Source organism: Elephas maximus, chromosome 2, assembly GCF_024166365.1.
Source record: "Elephas maximus indicus isolate mEleMax1 chromosome 2, mEleMax1 primary haplotype, whole genome shotgun sequence".
Classification (NCBI taxonomy): Eukaryota; Metazoa; Chordata; class Mammalia; order Proboscidea; family Elephantidae; genus Elephas; species Elephas maximus.
The window spans coordinates 186,554,270-186,577,574 of record NC_064820.1 but is presented as its reverse complement, the minus strand read 5'-3'; the positions used below and the strand labels follow the sequence as shown (position 1 = coordinate 186,577,574).

General features: G+C 46.5%; 1 protein-coding gene across 2 annotated transcripts in view; it reads right to left on the bottom strand.

The window, feature by feature from the left end:
- Nucleotides 1-22,836, bottom strand: part of WWC1 (WW and C2 domain containing 1) — a 202,192-nt gene extending 179,356 nt beyond the window's left edge. The window contains exon 1 of one of the 2 annotated variants that reach the window (XM_049874282.1): nucleotides 22,202-22,836. In XM_049874282.1, the coding sequence (XP_049730239.1) occupies nucleotides 22,202-22,320 (119 nt within the window). In that variant the 5' untranslated portion in view covers nucleotides 22,321-22,836. The remainder of the gene's footprint in view (nucleotides 1-22,201) is intronic. The other variant, XM_049874283.1, reaches the window with a different exon arrangement.
- Nucleotides 22,837-23,305: the final 469 nt, after the last annotated feature.

The window sequence follows — 23,305 nt, the reverse complement described above, 5'->3', positions numbered from 1 at the left end:
AGATTCTCCATTTCTAACAAGCTCCCAGGAGGTGCTCATGTGCTGGTCCACAGCCTGCACTTTGAGTAGCAAGACAGCTATTGTCGATTGCTGTGGAGTCAAGCCTGACTCTAGGTGACCCCATGAACAAGGGAAGGAAACACTGCTTGGTCGTGGTCCATCCACATGATTCCTTGCAGATCAGGCAGTTGTGATGTATAGGGTTTTCGTGAGCTAATTTTAGGAAGTAGATCACCAAGTCTTTCTTCCTAGTCTGTCTTAGGCTGGAAGTGCTGCAGAAACCTGTAAAGAATCCTAGCAACATACAAGCCTCCACTGACAGACAGAGGGTGGCTGAACATGAAATGCAATGGCTGGGAATTGAACCCGGGTCTTCTGCATGGGAGGTGAGAATTCTACACTGAATCACCAATGATCTCATGGCAAGATAGCAGAGGTCATACAAATGAATGACAGGCCTAGCTCTCTAGGAGTTTGCCACAGGAGACTGAGGTGGGGAAGCACGACTCAGAATAGAACTTGTGCTCAGATCTAATAAACGCCAATCAGAAACAGTACCACTCATCTGTTAGTTTGTCCTACTGTGGTGACTTGCGTGTTGCTGTGATGCTGGAAGCTATGCCACCATATTTTAAATATCAACAGGATCACCCATGGTGGACAGGTCTCAGCAGAGCTTCCGGATCAAGATAGGCTGAGAAGAAGGATCTGGTGATCTACTTCTAAAAAATTAGCCAGCGCAAACCTGAATAGCAGCAGAACATTGTGTGATACAGTGCTAGAAGATCAGCCCCTCCGGTTGGAAGGCACTCAAAATATGACTGGGGGAGAGCAGCCTCCTCAAAGTGGAGTTGACCTTAATGAAGTGGATGGAGTCAAGCTCTCGAGACCTTTCTGGCTGATGTGGCACCAGTCAAAATGAGAAGAAACAGCTGCAAACATCCACTAATAATTGGAACTTGGAATGCACAAACTATGAATCTAGGAAAATTGGAATTTGTCAAAAATGAAATGGAACACTTGAAAGTAGATATCCTAGGTATTACTGAGCTGAAATGGACTGAGATTGGCCATTTTGAACCAAACAATCATAAGGTCTATTATGCCGGGAATGACAAATTGAAGAGGAACGGCACTGCATTCGTCGTCAAAAAGAACATTTCAAGATCTATACTGAAGTACGATGCTGTCAGTGATAGGATAATAACCACATGCCCAGAAAGAAGAACAGTTAATATGAATATTATTCAAATTTATGCACCATTAATGCTAAAGATGAAGAAATTGAAGATTTTTAACAACTTCTGAAGTCTGAAATTGAGCAAACATGCAATCAAGATGCATTGACAATTATTGGTGACTGGAATGCAAAAGTTGGAAACTAAGAAGAAGGACTAGTAATTGGAAAACGTGGCCTTTGGTGATAGAAAAGATGCCAAAGATAGCACGTTGGAATTTTGCAAGACCAATGACCTAGTCATTGGAAATACCCTTTTTCAACAACATAAATGGATCCTGCCAGATGGAGTACACAGGAATCAAATAGACTACATCTGTGGAAAGAGACAATAGAGACGATCACTATCATCAGTCGAAATAAGGCCAGGGGCCAACTGTTGAACAGATCACCAATTGTTCCTATGCAAGTTCAAGCTGAAGCTGAAGAAAATTAAAACAAGTCCACAAGAGCCGAAGCACAACCTTAAGTATATCCCACCTGAATTTAGAGACCATCTCAAGAATAGATTTGATGCACTGAATGACTGAAGACCAGACAATTTGTGGGATGACATCATACATGAAGAAGGCAAAAGGTCATTAAAAAGAAAGGAAAGAAAGAAAAGGTCAAAACGGATGTCAGAAGAGATGCTGAAATTTGCTCTTGAACGAAGAGTAGCTAAAGCGAATGTTAAAAAGGATCATGTAAAAGAGCTGCACAGAAGATTTCAAAGGGTAGCCCAAGAAGACCAAGTAAAGTGTTAAAATGAAATGTGCAAAGACCTGGAGTTAGCAAACCAAAGGGGAAGAACACACTCAGCATTTCTCAAACCAGTAGAACTGAAGAAAAAATTCCAGCCTTGAGTTAGAATATTGAAGAATTCTGTGTGCAAGATATTGAATAACGCAGGAAGCATCAAAAGAAGATGGGAGGAATACAGAGTCACTGTACAAAAAAGAACTGGTGGACATTCAATCATTTCAGGAGGCAGCATATGAACAAGAACCAATGGTACTGAAGGAAGAACCCAAGCTGCACTGAAGGCACTAGCGAAAAACAAGGCTCCAGGAATGAACAGAATACCAACTGAGATGTTTCAACAAATGGATGCAAGACTGGAAGTGCTAACTCGTCTATGCCAGAAATTTGGAAGACAGCTACCTGGCCAAGTGGCTGGAAGAGATCCATGTATGTGCCTATTACAAAGACAGAGGATACAATGGAAAGCAGACATTATTGAACAATATTATTAATATCACACAAAAGTAAAATTTTGCAAAAGATAATGAAGAAATGATTGTGGCAGTTCATCGATAGGGAACTGCCAGAAATTTACACCGGATTCAGAAAGGACGTGGAACGAGAGATACCATTGCTGATATCTGATGAATCTTGGGTGAAAGCAAATACCAGAAAGATATTAACCTGTTTTATTGACTATGCAAAGGCATTTGACTGTGTGGATAACAGATTACAGATAACATTGCGAAGAATGGGAATTCCAGGACACTTAATTGTGCTCATGTGAAACCTGTACATAGACAAAGGGGCAGTCATTCAAGCGGAACAAGGGAATACTGCATAGTTTAAAATCGAGAAAGGCGTGGGTCAGGGTTGTGTCCTTTCACCGTACTTATTCAATCTGCATGCTAAGCAAGTAATTCGAGAAGCTGGGCAATATGAAGAAGAATGCAGCATCAGGACTGGAGGAAGACTTATTAATAACTTGTGATATGCTGGTAACACAGCCTTGCTTGTTGAAAGTGAAGAGGACTTGAAGCACTTATTGATGAAGATCAAAGACCACAGCCTTCAGTATGGAATACACCTCAACATAAAGAAAACAAGAATCCTCACAACTGGACAGATAAGCAACATCATCATAAACAGAGAAAAGTCTGAAGTTGTCAAGGATTTTGTTTTACTTGGATCCACAATCAACACCCATGGAAGCAGCAGTCAAGAAATCAAACAATTCATTGCACTGGGCAAATCTGCTGCAAAAGATCTCTTTAAAGTATTAAAAAGTAAAGATGTCACTTTGAAGACTAAGATGTGCCTGCCCCCAAGCCATGGTATTTTCAACATCTCATATGCATGTGAAATCTGGACAACCAATAAAAAAGACTGAAGAAGAATTGATGCTTTTGAACTATGGTGTTGGTGAAGAATAGAAGAAGCAAATCTGTCTTTGAAGTACAGCCAGAGTGCTCCTTAGACCGGAGGATGGCAAGACTTTGTTTTACGTACTTTGGACATGTTATCAGGAGGGACTAGTTATTGGAGAAGGACATCATGCTTGGTAAAGTAGAAGGTCAGGGATAAAGAGGAAGACCCTTAATGAGATGGAATGACATGGTGCCACAACAATGGGCTTAAACATAAAAAGAATTGTGAAGATGGCACAGGACTGGGCAGTGTTTCGTTGCGTTGTACACAGGGTAACTACCAGCTGGAACTGACTTAAGGGCACCTAACAACAATAACAACAGCCTTTTTTGTATAAAGCAAAGACTCTGAGACTTGAAGACATTAAGTAGCTTGCCCAAGTCCACACAGCTAGTAAGAGGCAGAGCTGATCCATAAAATGGGTCTTGAGAGGTAGCAGAGAGCATGATGTGAGTCAGCTGACAAAAAATAATGGAGAGAGGGCCAGGGAGGTATTGTGGCATCAGTTTCTTGTGGCCACCTAGCTGTAGCCACCCAACATTGTGTGCAGCTATTCCCTTCCTTAGAGTCCTGTGAGATTGCTGTAACCTCAGGGCAGTCCTTCTTTTCTAGAACATTCTTGTTGGGCCTCTGTTCCTTTCGACCAGGGGAGACTGATTCAAAGTAGATTCCTTCCAGCCAGGGGTAGGAGGGAGACAGGGATGAGGAGAGCCTCATGGAGCAAGTGGCATCAGGCACTGGCCAGAGAGGGGATGGAGGGCTTCAATGGATACAGGTGAGGCTGGGGCAGGAGGTTCTACGTGGGGAGAATGTCAAAGTGCAGGGCATGGTTGGCCACTAACTGCCACTAACCCAGGTGGGCTAGAAGCAGAGGACCAATGAAGAGAATTCAGTTAACAATAGCTAACAATTATTGGCACCTACAATGGCGTTGGGCCTTCTGCAAAGAATTTTACATTGTTTATTTAATTTAATCCTTATAAAAATTATACGAAGCAGAGGATATCCTTGTTTCTCTTAGAAAGTACACTGTAGTATTTAGTGGTTTAGAGACATGATGTCTCCAACTTATTCTTAAATGGTTTCTTAAAAGGAGAAAGGGAGACTATGATAAGGCAAACGGGGCAACACTGTGAAAATGGGTAAATCCGGATAAAAAATAAGTGACAATTTCTTGTACTGTTTTTGCAACTTCCCTGGATGTTTGAAATTAAGTCAAAATTTAAAAGATACCAAAAGCGCATAGGAATAATTTTTTGAAACACCCTTAAAAACAGTATAAGGTAAACACTATTACTATCCCCATCCTATAGATAAAAGAGAGTGTGACAAAGCACGAGAGAGTTAGAAAATGAGAGAGGGACCAGCTTTAAGAAGCTTTGGTTGTCAAGCTCAGAAGTATGTCCCTCAGAGTGAGTTACTAAAGGGTTCGAGGAGACAGGCAGTAGAGGTAGGTTTATGTGAGAATAATCTGGAAGCAGACCACAGGTTAGACAGCAGAGTGGAGAGGCTTCTCATCTGGTCTGTTTTCAACTAAATTAACCTCTGTGGAAGTAAACACAGAAAGGATGTGAGATGTCAGAGCCTGCAAAAGAAAGGGAGGAAGAACTTGGCAGCTAGACTGGGGGGGGGGGGAGGGTAGGAATAATCATGATAGATGTTTCTAGAAACAAGGGTTACTTCTAGGGACGAAAACTGGGTAGATGGGGACCAGGTGTGAGGGAGACCTGCATTTCACTGCGTGTTTCTTTGACCTTTAGAATTTTGAACCACATGTTTCAGTCATTATAATGGTCCTTTCTCATGATAACGACAGGAAAGGCAAGAGGCAAAGCTGTTTGTTTGTGACCAGGACTAAACTCGGTTTTTCAGTTTTAGATTTGTTAAAGTTTGCTGAGCTTGCCTGGACACTGAAATGATGCCCAGCAGGTAACTGGAAATAGGTACATGAAGTTTCACTGAAGAGGAGTTGGCTGAAGGCTTGGGGACATAGGAGACTGCTAAGAAGACAGCAAGGTCCCTTACCTTCTCTGGCTAAGAATGACCCCCAGTAAAGGAAGAGGGTCAGCAACACTGTGAGATGCTACAGGGAGGTCAAGGAAGATACCAGTGGGTGGTCTCATGCCATTCTGGACCTTTGCTCAGAGGATGGGGTGGACGGAGGAGGGATGGGAGGTGCTAAAGCATGAATGGGCAACATGGAGGCAGCAGGTATGGAATTACTCTGTTCTTTGGAGGAAGGGGCATGGAGGTGCGGGTGTAAAGACTGAAGACTTATTCTTGGTGAGGGGACATGTCTTAGTTATCTAGTGCTGCTACAACAGAAATACCACAAATGGACAGCTTTAACGAAGAGAAATTTATTTATTAATGTATAGGAGTCCAAATTTAGGGTGCTGGCTCTAGGGGAATGCTTTCTGTCTGTGTTGGCTCTGGAAGATGGTCCTTGTCTCTTTAGCTTCTGCTTCCAGGCAACCTTCACGTGGCTTGGCATCTCTCTTCCCCCATCTATTCTCTGCTTACTTGTTTAATGTCTTTTATATCTCAAAAGAGACTGACTCAAGATATACCCTACACTAAGCCTGCCTCCTTAAGATAACAAAGACAACCTATTCCCAAATGGGATTATAACCACAGGCATAGAGGTTAGGATTTAAGACATATTTTTGAGGGATATAATTCAATCCATAACAGGGCACCTGAGCATACTGTAGAAAAGTAAATGGAACCCTAAAGAAAAAAAGGATTCTTTGATGTGAGGACCAAGAAGTAGGTAAGCATGTAAAAAAAAAAGAGGAGGCTAAAAGGATTCTTGTCCTGGTTTGGGCTCTTGGATGATTTGCAATTTTGAGCAAGTCTATTCCCTTGGTCAGTGGTCCTCAAACTTAAGACTACATCAAAATCACTTGGGGTTCTTTTCACAACTGTGGGGTCTGGGTTCTACCTCCAGGCATTCTGATTATGTCAATTGGAGTCAGAGCCAAGAATCTGTCTTTGAGCCACTCTCTTTGGAGGTTGTCAATAGATCACGCTGCTTCAGGAAAAAAACATGGCTCCTTCACCAAAGTCAAGAAAACACACTGCTTGTTGCCAATATGGCACCATGAACTCCTGACTGGAGTAATGAAAACCTAGTTGAAGAGGTAGAGAGGTGATCACTATAAACCAAAACTATTGCCATTGGGCCAGTTCCAACTCATGGCAATCCCATGTGTTACAGAGTAAAACTGCTCCATAGGATTTTCTTGGCTGTAATCTTTATGGAAGCAGATTGCCAGGCCTTTCTTCCACAGCACCACTGGGTAGGTTCAAACCATCAACCTTTAGATTAACAGCCAATTACAAACCTTATTGAAAGTTAAAGGCAAATTCAGTTTTTCTGACTACAGAACTTTATAGCTTGACCTTTGGTGTTATTTAGAAAGCCTATTATTTTCCCCATCTGTAATTATTTTGTTTAGGTTTTTATTATTTGCCTCTAAGCTTCAGAAGGGACCACGTCTGTCTATATTCACTGCTGTACTCCCTTCCTAGCACAGTTCCTGCCAGGAACCAAACATGCAAAGGCAACAGCACTTCTTGAGGTTTCAACTGTATCCAACGTGGAGCAGAAGAGGAAGGCTATCCAGGCCTTGCTAGGGCCACTTCCTGCTCAGTGAAGCCCAGCCTGAGGGGACCCACATGACTTCTAGTGAACCCCAAACAAACACCTTGGAGGATGGTCCATGAGGCCAGCACACTGCAGACGAAGCCCACACACTGTTGAGGTACCAATGAGCCAAAGGGGAACTTGGTTATTGCTAAACCTTTCACGACAAAGTAATACGAGCAGAACACAGTTTACAAGCAGGTAGAGCAAAGATGCTGATCACTACCATGGGGCAGGGACATTTCAAAGAAATCAGCCCTTGGAGGGATTCTGAAAACTGGAATATACCCAGGAAAAGAGCTCACTTACCCAGCTCAATGACAGATGGACATTGCTAAAATGGGCGTAGAACTAGGAAAGGCTTGGATCTCCAGATAGACGCTGAGTGACAGGAGGAATCACAGTAGTGGAAGAGCTCTGGGCTTAAATTACTGCGACTAATTCAGGGTTCCACCACCATTTGTCAGTTTATCGTACTGTGGTAGCTTGCATGTTGCTATGATGCTGGAAGCTATGCCTCTCGTACTTTAAATACCATCAGGAAAAACAAAGTACCAGCAGGGTCACCCATAATGGACAGGTTTCAGGGGAGCATCCAGAGTAAGACAGACTAGGAAGAAGGGCCTGGTGATCTACTTCCAGAAATTAGCAAATGAAAACCCTATGGATCACAGCAGTCTATTGTCCAATATAGCCCTGGAGGATGTGCCTCTAGATTGGAAAAGGCACTCAAAATATATAGTGGCCGCAAGAATGGACTCGAGCATACCAACAATGGGCGGAGGTGGTACAAAACCAGGCAACATTTCATCCTGTTGTACGTGGGGTCACCATAAGTAGGAGCCTATTCAATGGTAACTAACAAGAACCAACAACTCAGTGTTGCTCTCCTTGACAGCCTGGTCTGACCTACAGGATGGCTGAATGGTGAAGAGTATGCATTTTGGGACAGACAGAATGAATTGGCCATTTATTAGCTGTGGGTTCATGGGCATGTTCTCAACTCCTATAAGCCTCAGTTTCTCCATCAGTAGAGATGGTGACAGTTTTTACCTCACAGGGATGCTATGAGAATATGGATGACACACTTAAAGCCTATAGCCCAAGGCTTGGCACAATAAAGTCTACATAAATGTTAGCTATTATTAGTTCTTATCCACAGGCTATGACTTAATGTGACAGCACTTGAGGGAGTTGGGATCAGGAGCACCCCCACTCTCTTGGGATCTTAAGGACACAAGAGTTGCATGAAATCCAGATTGGGTTCTGCTAAGGGGAAACTGCAGGTGAAAGGGAAGTCCAGCCCCCATGCCTACAACTCAAAAGTAGTTTAGACCAAGTTATTTGTGGCGCAAACAGTTAAAAGCTTGGCTGCTAACTGAAAGGTTGGCGGTTTGAGCCCATCCAGCAGCTCTGCGGGAGAAAGACCTGGCTATCTGCTTCTGTAAAGATTACAGCCAAGAAAACCCTATGGGGCAGTATTATTCTATCACATAAGGTCCCTACAAGTCAGAAAAGACCGATGGCACCTAACAACAACAACAACACTGCCCTGGGAGGTGAAAAGATTTTCATATTTAGGCAAAGATGAGCCCAAATCTCTTTGATACTTAACCCATCAGGAAAGAAATCACAAGATCGGTATGTAGGATCTGCTGCTACGATCTACTTCTCTATCGCCCGTAACTATTTTTTTTTTAATACTTTCTGAGTCATCTCAGTTTTTCTGAGTTGAACTGTGTAAATCTTATTTTAAACACGATATCTGACATTCATATGGCACTTTGGCCATTTATAAAGTGCTTTCACATAATCTCACTTCAACTCCATAAGCACCTGTGAGGAAGGCAGGTGAGCTGAAGGCACCTGAAGCAGGGGTTCTCCACTCTGGCTGCACCCTAGAATCGACTACATGACTTAGAAAGCCCGTGCCCAGGCCACATCTGACCGATTAAATCAGAATCTCTGGGGGTTGGCCCATTAGTATTTTGGCACTCCCCTTGGTAATTCCAATGTACAGCCCAAGTTCAGACTCAGCAATGGTTCCTATTGTCTGCCAGCTCCAAATGGACCCTCCCAGTCTCCGTTGTGGAAAGGAGATCAGGGTCACTATTCCCCATTCCAGACCTCTGGAGACGAGGGCTCAGGAAAGACAAACCAGTTGTCATCGAGCCAATTCCAACTCATGGTGACCCCATGTGTGTCAGGGTAGAACTGTGCTCCAAAGGATTTTTAGTGGCTTATTTTTTTGAAAGTAGATTGCCAGGCCTTTCTTCTGAGGCATCTCTCGGTGGATTCAAACCCTCAGCCCTTTGGTTAGCAGCTGAGTACAATAACCATTTACATCACTCAGGGACTCTCAGAAAAGGTAAGTGATTTGCTAAGAGGAAGGGCCAAAAACAGAATCCAAAACTCCTGACTGGGGAGCATTCATCCCTGAGTTAAGCGTTCCTCTGGTGCTGGCCAGTCACTGAACTAGACATTAGCGAAGAGTGGAGAAGATACAGGTAATCCAGTAGGGAAGACAGACAAGTAATCACAACAGAAGGTGCTAAGGGGGTCTAAGCAAGGGGATAAAGAAGCCTCTTCTAAACCATGGCTTTGAACCAGCTGTTTGGTTTCACCCCCTGCTGAGAATCTGTATTTTCACCCCAGATATACTGAATCAGAATCTACATTTTAACAAGATCCCCAGGTGAGTCTTATGTTTCTTATATATACATAAGAATTACCTGGGATCTTGTTAAAATGTAGATTCTGATTCAGTATATCTGGGGTAGAAATGAAGATCCTCAGCAGGGGGTTGAACCAAAATGAACCAGTTGGAAACTCTGTTCTAAATTTCATTTGTAAGTGAAATCTTGATGAGAAGATGTCAGGTGATAGTGGGGGCCTGGAGAAGAAAGTGTGGAGGTCCAGCTTGGCCATTAAGTGTTTGGACTGGTCTGACAAGAGACTGGTGGAACCCCTGAGACAACGGCCGTTAGACACCCTTCAAACTTGGAAATGAAATCACTCCGGGAGATCACATAATAGCCCTACAATAGACAGGCTTATAAAATGAACAATAACACCAGTGAGGAATGTACACCTTAGTCAACTATATGAGACCTAAAGGGCAGCATTTGCCCAAAAGCAAAGTTCAGAAGAAAAGTAGGGGCAGGAAAGTGGGGCAAATGGACACAGGAAACCCAGAGAGGAAGAGGGGGAGAGTGCTAGCACATTCAGGGGTTTGCAACCAATGTTACAAAACAAGCTGTGTTTAAATTATTGAATGGGAAACTAACTTGCTCTGTAAACTTTCACCAAAACAATAAAATGTTCAAAAAAAAATGGAAGAGTTTGGTGATGATATTAGCTCAGGTAGCGAGCACTCAAGGAGGAGGTCAAGTAGAAGTAGCTTGAAAGTAATGACTTGGGACACAAGAAACTGAGGCAAAAAATTCATAAGCCAAGTAAGACCTCTTCAACTGGCTGCATATACCTGGCTTTAGAAGAATCTTTTATACAAGGCCAATGGTTCACAGATTTGAGGGGATAACCCTGGAGGGCTTAATAAACCAGGACTTTGAACCAGTTCAGTCCAGTTCGACTCTTCTGCTGAGAATCTGCATTTCCACCCCAGGGATGCTGAATCAAAATCTACATTTTAATGAGATCCCCACGTGATTCTTATGGATACATTCTTATGTGCACATGAGGATCATGTAGGGATCTTGTGAAAATGTAGATTCAATACAGTGTATCGGGGTGGAAATGCAAACTCTCAGCAGGGGTTCAAACCTAAATGAACCAGTTCGAAGTCTTGTACCTTACTGAAGGCATAAAGGTCTTCTAGCTCCAAATCTAGGTTCTCACCACCACTGCCAACAGCTGTCATGGACCAGCCTGTCTCTATCTTCCTAAAAAGGGTCAAGGAATTCTAGAAAACACAAGCCCCTGGTCATAATGCAATTATCTGTTTCACTGTTTGCCTGTCTCCTTCCCCCAGTGATACCCCATTGCAGCAGGGACTTTGCTCTGACTGCAGCTCTGGGACCAGGGCTCGGAGCCCAAAAGGCAATCCATAAATACCTGTTGGATAAATGGCCAACTCCTGGCTGGGTGGGACGTGATAAACACCAATGCCCTTCTGCACCACCGCCATGCTAAAACCTACCAGGTTCTCAAACAGTGCCAGGGTGGAGGGGCGGGGGGAGGCTCAGTACAGGGACATGCTATTAAAGCAGTTACAAATTAATTCCAGTGCCCTCTGGTTCCGGCATCCCCCGTTGAGCTCTTCCATGACAACTGTAATGCATTCCCCCCTGCTTCACACACAGTCCTGCTGCCAGCTCACTGGCAAGAGTCACTTCACTCCAGAAATTCCAAAGAAGGGTTTGCCTCCGATAAGGCCAGGAGGGAAGTTTATTGATTTATTTATATAACAAGTGACGCCATGGTGGTTTTCCAGCACTAATGTAAACATGGCTCCAGGTGAGCCTTGGCCCATCCAAAAGAGACTTGAAATAACAAGGAGGACACAGGGTCCTAGCTCTCTCCAAATGCACAGGAAGGTCAATTAACCTAAATGATGGCAGCTCCCATTGGAAAGCCTGATAAGCCCTAAGCACTTTACGTATCAAATGTCCTTTCATCCTCACCACCACCCTCTGGGCTCAGCAGGTCCTACTCTTAGCCTTGTTTTACAGGTGAGGAGGAATTTGTTCGAGGTGACTTACTATTCGAAAGCAACAGAGCTGGGACTTGCTGCCAATGTCTTCTGAAGATCTTTATGATGCCCTTACCTATTGCAGAAAATAGGGCGGTGTATCAAACAAATAAGGAGCCCTGGTGGCTCAACCGTGAAGCGCTTGCTGTTAACCAAAACGTTGGCAGTTCAAACCCCCCCAGCTGCTCTGCGGAAGAAAGACCTGGCAATCAGCTTCCATAAAGATTTCAGCCTAGAAAACCCTATGGGGCAGTTCTACTCGGTCACATGGGATTGCTATGAGTCAGAATCGACTCGATGGCAGCCAGCAACAACAAACCAATGTTTGGCTGCAACCACACCAACATTTTTCCTTCCTAAGGTACATTCGCTGACAGGTGTTTCTGCTTATTCCTCTGTAGTTAAAAAGGTCCCTTTCCCTTTTATCCCCCTTTCCTTCCTGCCTTCCTCCCTCCAAATGCACTGAGACTGCAGAGGTGGAAAAAGCAAGGCTTTGGAATCAGACAGACCGCGATTCTGATTCCAACTTTGCCTCTTCTATCCTGTGTAACCCTGAGCCTGTCACTTGACTGCTTAGCCTCAGTTTCCCCCACTTGACAGAAATGACATAAAAATATCATGAACAATAGTGTTTGGAAATGTTATAATGATGTGTTTGGCACAAGGCAGACCCTTGATAAAAATAATTAAGAATAGCTCTCCCTGGGTGGTGCAAATAGTTAACACACTTGGTGCTATCCAGAAGGTTGGAGGTTCGAGTCCACCCAGAGGCAACTCCAAAGAAAGGCCTGGCAATCTACCTGAAAAACCAGCCATTGAAAGCCCTATGGAGCATAGTTCTACTCTGACACACATGGGGTAGCCATGAGTCAGGATCAACTCGAGGCAACTGGTACTGGTATTATTAGCTTCACCCTTATCATCAGGTGATAGTCATTGTTCTTGCAATGATACAAAGACAACGCACTTCTGAGGAATTTTAAGGAATTACCGGAATACGCAGTGAAACACTAACGGCGACTCAACTATCCAAGAAAAACCACGACAGATGCAGGACCGGGAAGGTGTCCCAGGGTCATCTCTTCCATGCAGCCACCTGATGTCTGTATCTTGATATTTTATCCTTCCAAGTCAGGTACCAGCCAGTGGATCTGAAGGGCTGCCCCAGTGATGGATCAAACAAGTCGTCACCACGGGGCTGAGAGGAAGCCAATGTGCGGAGAGCGAGGCTGCAACCAAACCAGGCCCAGCAACAGCAGGCAGCCGGCTGGGGAAAGTCAGCAGCTGCCTGTTGGCCGGGTGTCCTTGCTGCCAGAGAGTGATGAATGGGGCAAGGGAAGAAAAAAGCCAACAAAGGTGTCCCTAATCTTGATGCAGCTTCATTTTTTTTCTGGCTGACCATTGAGAGAGAACTTAAGCCTCAGTCTCTTTTCTTTGGCAGACATTTGAAACTGAAAGATCCCGTTTCTTCCCAACGGTGAGATGTCATGGGTAGACACATTGAGGAGGCAGTTCAGGGGGGCATGAGAGCCCCTGCGCTTGTCTTCCCCCTCCTCCTCCCCACTCTATGCTACCCCCTTTCCTGTCCAGCACGTTCTTTATAGAATATCCTCTCTACACAACAGTAAATGCCTGTCCCCTTCTTGCTCTCCCCGCCCCCATTATTTTGGCAAGAGGTTTTCTGTTCAGGAGCCCGGGGCTTAATGGCCTGCTGGTGAAGGTTAAATAACAAAACGCCACTGTATCCAGTTTCTTAGTTTTCTCTTCTTTTATCTCACTCTGAAACAGGGATTCAAGGCAGCGGAGAAGCTTGTCAGCAGCAGCAACCAGAGTCTTTCCCTGTTCTACCACAGGGTGCATGGCCGTCTGACCCTCTCTGTGCTGGGAGAGGCAAGGAGGGCAGAGTTGGATCCAGCCCTTGGTTGGATGACTTTTCACACATACTCAACCCATATTCAGCCCTCAGTCCTGTCCAAGTGGAAGCGCTTCCTTCAGCAAGTAGCTAGAGATGATGACAGGGATGCCATCAGCCACTTCAAGTGCAGGGCCCCTCACTGAGCACGGCATTATGGATCCCTACCACCTGAATGGAGCCAGAGTAGGCAGGAGAGAGCTCCTGACACTCAGCACGGACAGCCACGTGCTCCCGGGTGGGCACCATGCAAATGCCACCAAAACCCGGTGTCATGGATTGAATTATGTCCTGCAAAAAATGTGTATCAATTTGGCTGGGCCGTGATTCCCCAGTATTGTGTGATCTTCCTATATGTTGTAAATCCTGCCTCTATGATGTTAACGAGGGTGAATGGGCAGCAGTTGTGTTAGTGAGGCAGGACTCAATCTACAAGATTGGATTGTGTTTTGAGGCAGTCTCTTGAGATATAAAAGAAGCCAGCAGAGAGATAGGGGGACCTCATACCACCAAGAAAGCAGCACCAGGGGCAAAGCGCGTCCTTTGGACCTGGGGTCCCTGCGCCTGAAGTGCTCCTTGACCAGGAGAAGACTGATGAGAAGGCCGACAGAGAGAGAAAGCCCTCCCCTGGAGCTGACACCCGGAATTTGGACTTTGAGCCTACTTTACTGTGAAGAAATAAATTTCTCTTTGTTAAAGTCATCCACTTGTGGTATTTCTGTTATAGCAGCACTAGATAGATAACTAAGACACCTGGCCAAGGCTTCTTCCAACCAGAGAGCTCAGCAGCAACACATCAACCACCTTCAACTCCTGCTTATTCTAGCCTTCTCTCCCCTGACCTGCACCTGAGATTGGAGTTCCTACCTTCCTGGTAACGAACGCAACCCGATTCTGTTCTCTTCAAAAGGGCAGTGTTTCTCCCACAGCTACCTGGGATCCCAGGGGATTGGAAAATCAGGTCAGTTTGGCTAGGCCCTCTCCCAGAAGGGGCAGGGGTGATGACAGAGAGTAGCTGCCTTGGCTACTAATTCCCTGGCTGTTGGAAGCATTTTCCCAAGCGACTTGGAAACGACTTTGAACTCCCTGCACACACTGCATCCTTCAAAGAGTTTTTCTGCCTCCATCTCTGTTCTCTCCTCCCCAGAGCTCTGGTTAGCTGGCTGCTTCCAGAAAGCAGAGTTTGTGCCAAACAGTCTCTAAGCCACCATGAGCAACTCACTGGCTTCTCCAATCAGGTTTCTTGGAAACATCTCTTGCTGAGATCCATATTGGGTTTGACCATCTTAGGAATAACGGGTAACTCTAAAGTCCACGTCCACCTGAATGTACAGAAAATGAAAATCCTCCCAACTGAACCGATAAACAATATCATGATAAATGGAGAAGAAGTTAAAGTTGTCAGCGATTTCATTCTACTTGGATCAACAATCAACGTCCATGCAAACAGCGGTCAAGAAATCAAACAACATACAGCATTGGGCAAATCTGCCACAAGCGACCTCTTTAAAGTTTTAAAAAGCAAAGATGTCACTGTAATGACCAAGGTGCTTCTGACCCAAACCATGGTCTTTTTTTGATTGTCTCATACACATGAGAAAGTTGGATAATGAAAAAGGAAGACAGAAGAACTGATGTATTAGAACTTTAGTGCTGACAAAGACTGACTATACCAGGGACTCCAAAAGAAAGAACCAATCGGTCTTAGAAGAAATACAAGCAGAACGTTCCTTAGAAGTGAAGATGACAAGATTTCAACTTGCTTACTTTGGATATGTCATCAGGGAGACCAATCACTGGAAAAGGACGTCATGGTTGGTAAAGTAGAGGGCCAATGAAAATGAGAAAAAATGCTCAATAAAATGGACTCAAACATACCAATGATCATGTAGATGAGGCAGGACTGGGCGATGCTTCATTCTATTATACGTAAGGTCGCCATGAGTCGGAGCTGAATCAACAACAACTACAGTCCAACTTGTCAACAGGGTATTCTGGAGCCCTAGAATGCACTAATGAGCTGGGGCAGTGCAAGACCGAGTGGTTTCAAGAGTCAAGCCACTTCGGGTCTAATCCTGGGTACATCACCTACTGGTGACCTTGGGCAAGTTACTTAACCTTTCTAAATCTCAGTTTTCTCATCCGAAGCTCCTTATAGTACTAACCTCATATGGTTCTTGAGAGGAATAAATAAGGGCCCTGATATATATATAAAATGCTTGGGCCAGTGCTCAGTACAGGGTAAATATTCAAAAAAAAAGTTATCATTTAATATTTTATTCCTTTATGGTTTCTCAACAACAGTTGCTCCATGGGAGAAAGATGTGGCAGTCTGCTTCCGTAAAGATTTACAGTCTTGGAAACCCTATGGGGTGGTCACTATAAGTTGGACTCGACTCGACGGAAATGGGTTGGGTTTGGTTTTATATGGGTCCTCAAAGTCTCTTATTTTTTCTGGTTATCTATATTAGTGTTTTTTTAACTTTATTTCTTTTTTAGTACATGGCAGAAGATGTTCCCATGTATGGCAGAATCCCATGGAATATATAAATCTTAAATCTTAGAGAAGAAAAGCCCTCTAATAACTTATAAAGCCCCAATCTATAGCTATTACTTGATCATTAAGAGCAGAAACATGGAGAATAGAGGCTTTAGGTAAATTCTCTGGCAGGTGGATTATAAGTCCCGCTTAATAAAGCACATTGGAATATAAATTGGTGGGAAACGACAGTGGTCTGAAGATAACCTTATGGGTCAAACGGCCAACCTTTCAGTTAGCGGCTAAGCACTTAACCACTGAGCCACCAGGGCTCCTTTACTTGATTATAAGAGTAGTAACTCACTTGCCATCTTTGGTACTTTAACCGTTCAGCATAGAGCAACTTCTTATGACACAGACCACAAATTATCGTGATACTATGAATGAAACTCTGGTCTATAAATCCAAAAGGATTATAAAGAATTACTCAGCCACGGGCATAAAGCATACCCAAATTATTTCCATGGATCAGGAGAGCCTGGATCTGACTTTTAGGGAAAAGGTTACATGAGAGAAGAGGAAAGGAGTAGCTTCAGGGTTGCTTGCCATTTATTTTCTGTGTGACCTCGGGCAAGTCACTTGACTCTGAATCAAGGGCTGGACTTCATGACCAAAAAGGCCTGTTCCAGCTCCAAACTGCTACCGACTCAGGTGGAAAACCAGCCTCCAGGGGCAGATTATCCAACAGCAAGGTAAGCAGGGTGTTTACCTTGCTCACCACATCTTCTGTAGCGAACAATTTCACATGTGGTGAAACCCATCCTAAACTGTTCACCACAGATTGGTAAGTAAACCCATGTTTACCTTGCTTACTGGGTCATCTGCCCCGTCAGGGATTGTAAATTTGAAAACAGGCTTTGATTCTGTAGGAAGGTGCGGTGGGATTGGCAGAGGGACAGATGCCAGCCGTACCTAGAAACACAATCTTCGATGTGGTGAAAAAAAAACTGAAATTGTTCACTACAGATGATCTGGTAAGCAAGGTAAGTGCCATGCTTACCTTGCCTACTGGATAATCCACCCCTGCCAGCCTCCATTTGATTTAGATGTTTTGCAGGTACTTTCTAGCAAAAGTTAAAGGAACTTGTGTCCCTGAGCACGTCCTGCATGCCTGGCTCTGTGCTAGCTGCCCTGCAGCATTAGCTTAATTCGTCTTCATAACATTCCTTGACAGTTTATGTGCCTCTCCCCGTCAAATAGAAGACAAAACCAAACTTCAGAAAGAATATGTGCCATCAAGGTCACTCAGGTAGCAAGTGGCAGATCCAAGATTCCAGGATTCAGAGGCTCGCCCTCTTTCCACTGTCCACATTTGCTCTCTTAATTAACCCTTGTCTGTCTACACCAGAATGGTTGTAGGTAACTGAAATCATGCCTGTCCCAGCTCCATTTTCCAAGGCCAAGTTCATCAGGTGGTGGAGCAGAAGTCTTGATTAAGCAATTAATTCAGCAGCAAGCCGAGTGGTGCAATGGTTAGAAATGTGGGTTTGAGGTTAGCCTGCCTGGTGTTCACATGTCAGCTCCACAAAAGCTTGGCGGCTTTCACTAAACTTCACCTTCCCTCCTGAACCTCTGCTTCCTCAGGCAGATAACTGTGCCTATTCCTAGGGTTGTTATGAGGATTTAAAAAATAATCCATGTAAAGCTCCCAGCAAACCACTTGGATATAGTAAATAATCAATATTCCCTATCCAGCTAAACGATCAGTTGCTGTGGCAGTCAACTCACGGTGACCCTGTCTGTTCAGAATAGAAATGTGCTCCACAGGGTTTTCAATGGCTGTGATCTTTTGGAAGTAATCACCGGATGTTTTTTCCGAGGTGCCTCTGGGTAGATTTGAATCTCTGACCTTTCTGTTAGTAGTCAAGTGCTTAACTGTTTGTGCCCCCCAGGGTCTTACCTAGCTAAATAGGAGGGTATATAGGCGGTGATGAGCAGTTTCCAAGTTACACCACAGCAGGAGTTATGAACCTGGGATCCTTAAACCTCCTGAAATTAGTGACAAAAACTGTGTTTGCATTTTGCTCTTGTAAGAGTCCTGACTTTTGTCAGGTTCTCATAAAGGTCTGTGACCAACATGAGGTTCCTGACTCAACTTCATACAATAAAAATTGTTTCTGAAATAAGATGAGCAAAAGCTCCTCCTCAAGCCATGAGAGAAGTTGCTGAGTCCTCTAAGCCCCAGTGCTTGGCTCAAGGACCCAGAAACTGAGCCCAGAGTTCCCAGGTGGTTCTTGGAAGGTCTGAACACAAACCGCCGAATGAGCAGGAATCAGGCTTCAAGAACCTTCTCTGGCAGAGCCAGTTCCAGTGATCCATTCTTCCTCAGAGAACAATCAGCCTATTTGTTTTTGCACACCACTAGGCTAAACACACACGGAACGCTGGCCCTTTGCTGGGTGCTCCCAGCAGCACCTGGAGTTATTCTGAAAAAGAGCACTACTCTGAGGGGCTGTGCCCCTGGTTCCCAAAGGACTTGTCACCTTCCCAGACTGGCCACGCCTCGGTAAGAGCCTGAGGTGCTGCCGGAGCCTTTGGCCCAGTGGGCATGCCCCAAGCTGCCCACTGGACTCTCTCTGGTTGTTGGGACGACCGTCCTCTGGAATTTTGGCCTCCCAGTCGTCCCCTTGGTGAGAAGGGGAGAGAGTTGGCAAGGCAGGCTGCCTGGCAGCTCTTCGAACCCCCTGGTGAAAAGGAAGCTGAAAACTGGATTCCCTACCCCCAGCAGCCTCCACTCCGGACAGCACACAGAACAGCTCAGCCCCAGGGGCAGGAATGTGCCAAGACATTCTTTAGGGTTGGTAACCGGAGACGCTATTTTGTCTTCAGTGGCTAAGAAATCACTTTCCTGACTGAATAACCATTTGACTGAGTTCTTTTAAATTCAGGGGAATGGGTGGGTATCTCCTTCATTCAGGTAAGGAAAAAGCTGAGACACACACACACACACACACACACGGTTGATGAGCAGAACACACACACACACACACACACACACGGCTGATGAGCAGAATGTTTTCAAAGTTTTTTGTTTCTTAGCATTAACTAGTCCCAGAGATGTAATTATCTAGGCAAAATTTAACACTCTGTCCTGCAGGGTCACTGTGAGTCTGAATCAACTTGATGGCAACAGGTTTTGTTTCCCCTCCCCCCCAAAAAATTTGGCTGTTAAATTGGCTGTTGTTAAATCTCTCCCTTCTCCTTCTCATGGCCCCATCCCCATCCTACCCACTCCAACCCCCCATCTTGCTATGGAGGCAGGAGGGTTAAGGAGAGGCAGAGGGGTCTTATATCCGAGAACTGGCAGGGTCCTTGGAGAGCATCTAATCAATTATCTCCTCAGTGGAGAACCTGTGCCTCAGAGAGGTCAAGCAATTTGCCCGAGGCCACGCAGCCAGCTGTCCACACTGCCTAACACACTGGGCAAGATGGAAATTCCAAAGACCCACAGTGGATGCCCTCTGATCAGCTCTTTCCCCAAACTTTCAAAGTTGGTCTACCACGACAGTGATCCCCAGGGTTGATTTCAAAACTCCCCAGCACCCCAAACTCAGGGCCCTCCCACGAGCCCTGTGTGGTTGGGATGACTAGGATGTGCGAAGATGCAGAAATAAAAAAAAAAAAAAAGAAACAAACAACAGCAACAAAAAAACACAGACACTAAATTGCAAAATGAGGAAGGTGCCACTTAGGTGCCAATGTATCTTTAACTCCTCTCCAATGCTTGCCAATCTGCTGGGAGAAAAAAAAAAAAAGGCTGAGCAGGCAACAGTATCTAGATAAAATATAATGGCACTAGTTTGTTTTATCTTCACTGTACTTTTTAAGGTGACCTTCTATTATGGCAATAGACACTATGTTTCTCATTTGTGAAAGTGGTACAAAAATTTTATGAGTTGATTTAATGCCAGATATTAAGTAAACAATAGCAGAAGTGGCATGTGAACACAGCAAAAAACCATGAAGGTAGTCCCAACTGCTCTAGCCAAGTCAGTTTTCCACAGAAGCTACACACCTGCCCTCTTCCGAGGGACAAGAACTATTGTTGTTTGGGAAGCTTCCAGACCTTCTGCTATCCTCTCAGAGTCGCATGACTTGGGGCAAGTTAGCAGTGCTGGGTGTGGTCCTCAGACCTCCAACTTCTAACTCAGTGGCCCAAGTTCTGAGGAGGATATGTAAACTTGAACTTGTCTCTATCCTAGGGCGGGGGGTAGGGGGGGAAGCAAACCCATTGCCATAGAGTTGATTTCAACTCCTAGGCCCTGAAGGACAGAGCAGAACTGCCCTACAGGGTTTCCAAGTAGCTCCTGGTGGATTTGAACTGCTAACCTTTTGGTTAGCAGCCACAGCTCTTAACCACTCCACCACCAGGGTTTCCTATGAGAGGACAAGGAAAATGGGGCCAAGGAAAGACTGCTCAGCTCACCAAAGCGGTAACAGAGCCCCTGGTGGCAACTGATCCTGAGGGGCTCAGGGAAGAGAAGTGTGTGAGGACCGCATACTTGGAGGAACTTTTGAGCTGGTAAAGAACTTGGTGTTTGCAGAGTGGTGGAAAGATCAAAATATTTGAGCAAATCACACCACTGGGCCTTCAAATTGTCCCATCCCTTCCAGCTCTTAAGATTCCCACTATTGCTCCTTCCCTTCTAAGCAAACTATTAATCTGACAAATAGGGAAATTGAGAATCAGAGGCTAAAGCAACTCTTCCCAGCATTAAACATTTTCTTCCAGGTTATACAGTAATGAGACATGCAGCAAGCTGTGGAGCAAAGAGAAGGCATCCGATGAATGAATGAATGAATGAATGAATGAATGAATGAACGAATGGAAGTGCTTGCAGAAACTACTGGGAATCTCAATCCACATTTTCCTCTTTTTAACTCACTACTTTCTACACACTCCACCCTGGACCTCTGGGGTCCACAAGAAGAATCCAAATAACTAACACTGGCTGCTTTACAGGCACCTGACCCCCAAGGTCACACTGACCAGGTAAAAGTTATACATTCCTGAGACACTCTGAACTCTCTACAGACCATATCAGCAAAGGACAACAAAGTGGACTCTGTGGGTGTCCTCTAGGACATACATGGGAAGGGGGAAAGAGTATGCAATAAAATGCCCAGCAGTCAAAACCAGAAGAAAGTCTGGAGAGCTAAGCGACAGAGCCATCCAGACTCCATCTGCCTCAGCAAAAAAAAAAAAAAGCTGTGCTACAGCCAGCCTGGTGCCCACCAAGGTCAGGACGAGCTGGTGCAGGGCTGAGGAGCCAAGGTTCCCAGAGGGAAGAAACGGAGGAGAAAGAGGTGATGGGCTGGCCTTTCCCGGAAGCCTCTCACCTCCATCAACGTCCTAACAGCTTCCAAGTTGCAGTGAGGGAGAACTAGTCTCCCTGATCTGCCCTCCCTAGCTCCTTCCTTCCCTTTCCATCCTCGGCCTCCAGGCCCCCTGGCTGCTCCCTACTCTTCTCAGGAGCACCTGCCAAAATGCACACTCCAAGCAGCCTTCCCCTCCTCCAGCAGTCTCCCACTGAATCCTGGGTCACTACCACCCCCTCTAAACCAGATGCTTCCCATCCCCCCAGATGCTGGGGAAAGCCTCCCCGGGAAGCCCCAGCCTCAATCTGCTAAGTAGCTCTCCCGCCCCCGCCCAACCTCTTCTACTAAAGGGGGCACGGGGCGGGGCTACAGTTTAAGGTCAAAACTCCGAGCAGGTGCCGGTTGGGGCCTAAGACTTCCATCTGGTGGTGGCGGTGGGGGCAGCCTGGGCCAGCTCACTGGCCGTCCCCTCCTCCCAGCAGCCCACCAGGGCAGGAGCGGCGCTCCAGAACGGGCTCAGGGGCAATCTGAAGAAAGGGGTTTAGGCTTGCAGAACTCCGCTGCCCCCCCGGCTCCAGGGCAGACTCTAAGAAGCGTGTCCCTCTACCCAGTCCCGGCCGGTGGCCCCTGGGGCAGGTGGGGGCGTGTGCCGGGGTGTAGGGAGGGACATCCCGGAGTCCTACCTGTCCCGCGGGTCGATCCAGCTGGTGGTGCGGCTCGTGTGGTCTATGTAGTAGACCTTGCCGTCGAAGTCGCGCGCCTCCTCCCAGCCCTCCGGCAGGGGCAGCTCCGGCCGGGGCATCTTCCCGAGCGCGACCCGCGCTCCCCCATGCAACTCCTGGCCGCCTTGGAGACCACCGGCTCAGCGGCTCCGGCCGGCCATCTCTGGCTCGGCCGGCCGCCGAGGCACCATGATCGGAGGGAGGGTGGCCGCAGATGGGGGGCCCTAGTGGGGACCGGCCGGGGTGGCGCCGCTGTCCATGCGTCCCTGCGGCCCCGGCCCGGCGCCACCCGCTTCTCCCGCTGCCGGCCTCTCACGCTGCCATGTGCGCCGGCAGCAGCTCGGTGCGGGCCCGGGTGCGCGCCCAGCCGGCAGGGCAGAGCGAGCCTAGCGGAGCTGCCTGCCCTCCTCCGCAGCGCGGCGCGCTGCGCCCTCCCCGCCGCCGCCTCCCGCCGCCGCAGCTTCTTCCCCCGAGCCGGGCACTGTCCCCTCCTCCGGGCTCCGCCGCTCTGCTCTCTCTGGGTTTGCGACTTCTGCCTCCGCCAGGTGCGGCCCGGGCGGTGCAGGTAGCCGCGCTGCCCCGGAAACGGGAGGCGGAGCGCGGAGCTCCTGGGTTCCCGGGTCCCCTCCCCGCGCCCAGCGCCTTGAGGGCGGGTCCTAGGGCTAGGGACGCGCCCCCTCGTGGGACAGACCGAACCACCGGCTACTCCTTCGCTGCTCTTGACAGGGGAAAGGGAGGACGCCCCTTACTCTGACTCTGGAGCCCCCGGAGGCTAGAGCAAGACTTGCCTTACCTCTGCTTCCCAAGGCCCCTGGCTTTCACCACCCCGAGTGTCCAGGCTCTTGGCACAGGTGGCCCCAAATCTCACAGCTCCCTCCTTTCTTTGCTTTGTGGACTCAGGAGTCAGGCAAGAAGTGGTTAAACGGAAACATTCTTGCAAATCAGCGAACATAAGTTTTCCAGGATCTCGGGTCCCTTCCCCCAACATGGCCATCTGTCACCCTCATATTCAGTCCTTCTCCCCACTCAGTTTCAGTCCCTACCCCACCCCACTCCCGTATTGCA